Source organism: Sinocyclocheilus anshuiensis, unplaced genomic scaffold (assembly GCF_001515605.1).
Source record: "Sinocyclocheilus anshuiensis isolate Anshui unplaced genomic scaffold, SAMN03320099.WGS_v1.1 scaffold253, whole genome shotgun sequence".
Lineage (NCBI taxonomy): Eukaryota > Metazoa > Chordata > Actinopteri > Cypriniformes > Cyprinidae > Sinocyclocheilus > Sinocyclocheilus anshuiensis.
In genome coordinates this window covers 321,310-328,008 of record NW_015537969.1, presented here as the reverse complement: position 1 = coordinate 328,008, position 6,699 = coordinate 321,310, and the positions used below count along the sequence as shown (strand labels likewise).

At 36.5% G+C, this 6,699-nt stretch overlaps 1 protein-coding gene across 1 annotated transcript in view; it reads right to left on the bottom strand.

The window, feature by feature from the left end:
- Positions 1 to 1,848: 1,848 nt before the first annotated feature.
- Positions 1,849 to 6,699, bottom strand: part of plekho1a (pleckstrin homology domain containing, family O member 1a) — a 21,162-nt gene continuing 16,311 nt past the window's right edge. The window contains exons 5-6 of the mRNA XM_016461890.1: positions 5,179 to 5,280; positions 1,849 to 3,416 (exon numbers count right to left, since the gene is read on the bottom strand). Of these exons, the coding sequence (XP_016317376.1) occupies positions 2,304 to 3,416; positions 5,179 to 5,280 (1,215 nt within the window). The 3' untranslated portion in view covers positions 1,849 to 2,303. The remainder of the gene's footprint in view (positions 3,417 to 5,178; positions 5,281 to 6,699) is intronic.

Sequence of the window (6,699 nt, the reverse complement as noted above, 5' to 3'; positions counted from 1 at the left end):
CACACAGAGTGAAATATTTCAAGCCTTTATTTCTTGAAATTTTGATGATTATGGCTTACAGATAATGAAAACCCAAAATTCAGTGTCTCAGAAAATTAGATTACATAAGATCAATAAAAAAAAGGATATTTTAAACAGAAATTAAACACATTTCATTACACCAAATACACAAAATAATGTTCTTTTTAGCAGCATCATATGACCCCTTTAATGCTTCGTTGCTAAATAAATTACATTTTAAAATATTTTAAAATAAATATATTTAATCTCTCTCTCTCTCTCTCTCTATATATACAGTGGTATATATATATATATATATATATATATACACAAATCTATTTATCTATCTATACATATAAGGCGGGCTTTTTTCAGTGCAGTGAATAAAGATGAGAACTTTTTTTAGTTTTAGTTTAATGTGTTTTAGTTTTGTCACATTATCAGAATCTTTCACTGTTATAGTAATCATGTTATTTAGGATCAGTAAATGTCTTTAATGTTAAAGAGCACATGAGAGGCGGGTGGTAGAGCAATGAGGTTAAAAGCTGTACGCCACGACCTCGCTTGGCCTTAAACCAAATTTAATTAGCCATACATTTAGTAATGTGAATAAGCTTTTCATATAAAAACCTGGCATGCTGAAGTCAAGCCTGCTTTGGATAGCTGTAGCCTAGATTACAGTCATTATCAATTTAGTGGTCTATGATTTATGCTAATTTTGTCATCTAATATGCCTACAACTCTGGGCTTTCCGAACAGTCATAATCTAATGGGTACTTGTGTTTCCTAATAAAAACTTTAATAATGTGGAGCAATTTCTGTTAAAATAATAGACTGTAAGTTCTATTAGATGGCTCAAAACTGAGCTGACTGAATACATGGGCATTTGTTGACTCTGTTCACCCACCCACCTGATTTGAGCTCATATCAGTAACTGATGATCAGGCCTGTAATTATGACCTCGTAATTACTATTCATCCAGACAGACAAAAGATGTTAATAAGTAGCTTCTTCAAAACACAATGTATCCCATTCATAGGTATTCTTTGATGGAATTCAGTACAGTAATTATTCAAAACAACACCAGGCCTCTAAAATGAGGGGGTCAACCTGCCTTATGAAAATTTAATCTCAGAGTGATGCAATTCAAGTGTAATAGTATCCGGCTAGATTCGCCTAGCAAAGTCCGTTTCTGAGGCATATGTATACATTTGTGACTACAAAAAATAAACTGTCTTGACTAATTGTGTCTAATTAATAGTCTAATTCTGTCACATTCGTATTGTTAAATAAAAACATGGTATATGGAACAGTTAGTTCCTGTTAACCCTAATTTGATTGGACAAGTGGCGTTCTAATAGTACTGATGTTTTGTATAACTCCAATTCTATGTGTATAACTCCAATTCTACAAAACATATAATACTCAGCGCCACGACAAAAAAAAAACATATTTTACCTGAGCTGTGAATGTGAGTACGTTGAAGACCGCGGAATAATGAGCTGCCCTCCTCGCTGGCTGCAAACGATGGCGAACAAACAATATAACACGAGTCACGACCAGTATGATTCACGAACAAATTACTCTTATGAACTGTGTCTTTTGGAATCAAAAGCATAGTTCAAAAAGTAACTTTTGAATCAGTCTTTAGAGCATGATCAGAAAGAGAATTTATTCTAAGAAGCAAAATTGACTAAATTAATCGGAATCGAATCAAAAACATAATCGAATCGAGAGGATTTTCCACTCCTACCAACAATACTGACTGCTCTAGTTAGATACTCAAACTCTGTTAAATAAAAAGTACAGTAACAAGAAAAAAACGTTTTATTTTTAAAATGTGTCTTTAGTAATTTGGGGGGAAATATACAAATATTCTTGATATTGGGGAGTATATAGACTTGCTAAAATGCATTTGTGTCTAGGACAATTGCTAACCTTTACCAGAAACATTTGTTTCCACACAAAGCTTAACATTCCCATCAGTTTTTTCACCTGAGCTGTTTCAGCAAAGAGAGAAGTATAAACCAGTTTAATCATGAGTAGCATTCCACATTACCAACGCCAAAAGAAGTAGTACAGCCTTGAAATACAAGTAAAAATACAATTGTTCAAAGTGCAAAGACAAAGGGTTGAGGTGTCAGAGGAACAACAGTTAATATATAAACAATAGACTGAGATAAAACAGAACACTGGTTTGTGATGTGGGCAAGACGGAAAGTTCCACCTATTGTTCTCCTTCCTTGCATTCATTGTAAAGGCTCACAAGTCTTAGAAAGCACTATGACTGACTAAAGATTTGGTCAGGGGCTTTTTTGCTTGCGATTCTGTGAGGGTGTTGTGGGTGTTCCAGTTTTACTGTGCTCTGCCCGCTGCTGTCTGGCTTGTAGCTCCTTTACCTCAGCCAGAACCTCTCTAGCTTCTCGCCAGGAGGAAATGGCCTCTTGTAAGAGCCGCTCAGCAGCTGCCCTCCTGCTGTCCCAGTCCAAAGCTTCACTGAGAGGAGAATCAGTACCCTTCATGCTTCTGAAATGGGGTGAGTAAGAGATTCGAAAAAAAGCGGGGTCTGTAGACTTCATATGCGGCGAGTTTGAGCCAGTGGACAAAGGCGAGTCTGAACCTTTAATGTGAGTCAGATCAATGCATTTTGTATGGGGTGAACTTGATTCTTTTGAATCGGGTGAGTCGATGCTCTTCGAACGAAGTGCACTCTTGGAATGAGGGGATTTGGATGACTTAAAACGGGGCGAGTCCTTTGACTTCACATGTGGCGATTCTTTCCCTTTGGAACCAGGTGAATCTTTCACCCTTACTGAGGGTGAGTCTGTGCCTTTGCTGTGGGGTGAGCTATGTGAGCTTGAGCCCTTGGAGTGCGGTGAATCAGAGCCCTTGAGGTGGCGGAGACGAGGGGAGTCAATGCCTCTTAAGTAGGGATAAGATCCCATCCTTCCCCGATGGGGTTCCTGTTCCTGAATTTCCGCTAGCAGCTCTTGAGTCCTCTGCAGCCGCTGGCTGATTAGTTCCTGCAGGTGGCCGGTGGGACTCTGGGCCAGTGTTGCCTGGACCCCATTCTTCTTGTTTGGTTTTCTCTCTCCTCGGGACAGAGCGTCATCCATGGAAGCACATCGGTTACGGCACTGAGCTAACTTCTTCTCGTTTTGAGGTGTGTGAGGCTGGTTTTCATGGCTCCAGGAGAACTCGCTCCTGCGTGGCAAGCTGCTGGTTTTTACCTTGCTGTCTGTAATGGAGGCCGGCGGCCTGGACGCATCAGTGCCAGCACGTCGACGGCCGGGAGCCAGTTTATCCAGGCTGACCTGATGGTCCTTCAACCACCCATCCTGATCATCATCCAGCATACCAGCATCCTCCTCATTCACCAAGTCCAGTGTCAGCATTCCATCAGAGGAAGCAGAGGCCTAAAACAAGAAAGCACGAAACACAATTTTTTTCTATTAAAGAGGCACTCGCTTTTATTTACTCACTTTTATTTGTTTTTCTAGCAGATATGCCTGATTTATAACAGATTCATATTAAAAAAGTGTTAAAAATATTAAAGGGGTCATATGATGCGATTTCAATTTTTCCTTTCTCTTTGGAGTGTTACAAGCTCTTGGTGCATAAAGAAGATCTGTAAAGTTGCAAAGACTAAAGTCTCAAATCCAAAGAGATATTCTTTATAAAAGTTAAGAGTCAGCCACACCTACCTAAAACGGCTCGTTCTAACACGCCCCCACATACCTACGTCACTATCTGGGAAGGTTTGCATAACGCCGCCCAAATGTTCACGCAAAGAAAGAAGGCGTAACTTTTATTCTCGCTGTAGTGTTGTTGCTGCCGCCGCCATGTCGTAAAGGCGCTGTGTGCTGATATTTCATTACACCAAATACACAAAATAATGTTCTTTTTAGCAGCATCATATGACCCCTTTAAACCAAATGTATGTACATGTAGGTTTGGGGTCAGTAAGATGTTTTACATGGTTTTTTAAGTCAGCAAGGCTGCATTTATTTGATAAAAAATACAGTAAATGGAAATATTGTTAAATAATATTACAATTTAAAAGAACTGTTCTCTATTTTAATATATTTTAACGCCCGGACCGAGCGCTTTGATTGGACGAACATTTCTTGGTCCTACGCCTTCCACAGAATATATAAATACAGATAAATACATTTAGACCACTTAACTTAATGATTGCTATAGTGATATGAAGAGACTTTCAACCAGCATAACAAAAAATGTTTCTGAATAACCTATTGCACCTTTCAATTTATTCCTGTGATCAAAGCTGAATTTTCAGCAGCCATTACTCTAGTCTTCCATGTCACATGATCCTTCAAAAATCTTTGATGATTTGGTGCTCAAGAAACAATTCATATTATTATCAATGTTGAAAACGGTTGTGCTTCTTAATGTTTTTGTGGAATGCATGGTGAATTTTTGTCAGGATTCTTTGATGAATAGAAAAATCTGAAGAACAGAATTTATTTGTAATAGAAATAATTTGTAAAATTATTAAAAAGTCTTTACTTATCTTTACTTACTTATCTTACTTTATCTTTGCTCTTTGAATGCTGAATAAAAGTATTAATTATTTTTAAAACATCTTACTTCCCCAAACCTTTGAACAGTGGAGTACATTAAAAAAAGGATTCATTGATTAATAAAAAGTTCAGAGCTGCAATTATTTGAAATAAAACATTTCTAAAATAGAAAGTAAGTCTTTACTGTATGTTTTGATCAGATTAATGCATCCTTGCAGAATAAAGACAACTAATAAAGAAAACTGATTTCTTAAATAAATAAATAAATCTTATTGACCCCAAAACTTTTATTTGGGGTCATTAAAAGCATTTTGACAATTTAGATGGAAAACGACAGATAAATTAAATAACAGAATCCCAGTCAAAGAGACACAACTGAAAGGTAAACATTCATATTATGTGTAAAACTTGTTAAATGAGGAAAAATACATTTAAATAGTTAGGTTTCAGTAAAGTTTTCTGGACTATCTGTTATGCAGTCTAGTTATAAATAGCTGCATGTAAGTTTCATCACTACTGTGCAAACAACCACCTAGTGCCATGAAGTCAGTACATTTCCACTGGCGCACACCAATATAAACAGACAAACAACAACAGTCATCTGAATCATAGTCTAAACAAGAATGCCACCCACCACAGCCATAGGATGACCCCGCGTGGGCAAACGACGCCCAAGTGGGATCTGGGCCCGATCGCGTGTAGGGTGAGCCAGAAGACTCTCCTCCTCAATCGTGACCTGCAGAGTAAAACAAAACAAAACTGGAGCTGAGATCATTTTTACTATATAAACACAGTCATTTTCAGCAGCCTTATATGGTTTCTAATTTATACAACACAAAAGGCCTATATGACATCATGTGTTAATTAATCTCACATTCATCTCAGTTTAATCCAGCAGTTGTTGGTGTGAAAATTAATTTGCAGATTTATAAATAGAAAGTGCTATATGCAGATGATGTTAAATTCACAAAAGTGGGTTTCTGCTATATGAAATGCAGTGATTTTACAAGTGAAAACAAGACTGTAAAATCCTTTCCTACATATAAAGTTGTTGTTATCAGTTTCTTTCTATAAGATACAAGAAAGCTCATTTTAATTTTTGTGGCTAGAGCAATAAAAAAGGCTTTGAAAAGAAGTCTCTCTTATGCTCAAGGCTGCTTTTGAAAAAAAAAAAATTATAAAAAAGTAATATTGTGAAATATTATAATTAAAAAAAAAAGTTTTCTATTTTAATATATTTTAAAATGTAATTTATTCCTGTGATGCAAAGCTGAATTTTCAGCAGTCATTACTCCAGTTTTCAGTGCCAAACGATCCATGAGAATTATACTCTAATATGCTAATTTGGTGCTCAAGAAACATTTCTTACTATTATCAATGTTAAAAATCAGTTATTTTTTGATAAACAGAAAGTTCAAAAGAACAGCATTTTTTAAATAGATTTTTTTGTGGTAGAGCATTGTGTTAGCAGTGCAAAAGGTCGTGGGTTCGATTCCCAGGGAACACACATACTGGTAAAAAATGTATAGCCTGAATGCACTGCAAGTCGCTTTGGATAAAAGCATCTGCTAAATGCATAAATTATTAAATTAAATTAAAAATCTTACTGACCCCAAACTTTATATATTGTATCAATTACATATATTTTAATATAATATTTCACACAGTCATGTGTACAATAACAATATATAATATAATAATATATAATCAAATATAATAATATTGATGGTAGGGCTGGGCAAAAAAAAAATCGATTTTTCGATATATCGTTTTTTAAAATGTGGTCGATTCAATATCGATTCTCGAAGGCCACGAATCGATTTTTTTCAATATTTATTTCCACAAACATTGAACATAAGATTTACGTTAATCTTATTACTAGTCTAATCCACTAGATGTCACCCCCTTATTTGCCTTGCGCGATGTTACAACGGAGAGTCCGTCATTCATTCATTGCTTAAAATGGCGGATTCAGGTGCGTTCCCGACGTCAACACCACCTTCCAGAGCTCTACAGTGCGACCGAAAACTACTGCGTGCGACTATAAACATTTTTTTAGGAGCACCAGTGCGACTGACCCGATCATCATCATACTTGTGATTGCGCTCAGGGGAGCTTCAAATGTCTCTACGTGTTTCTGCAGCGTTGAGTAATG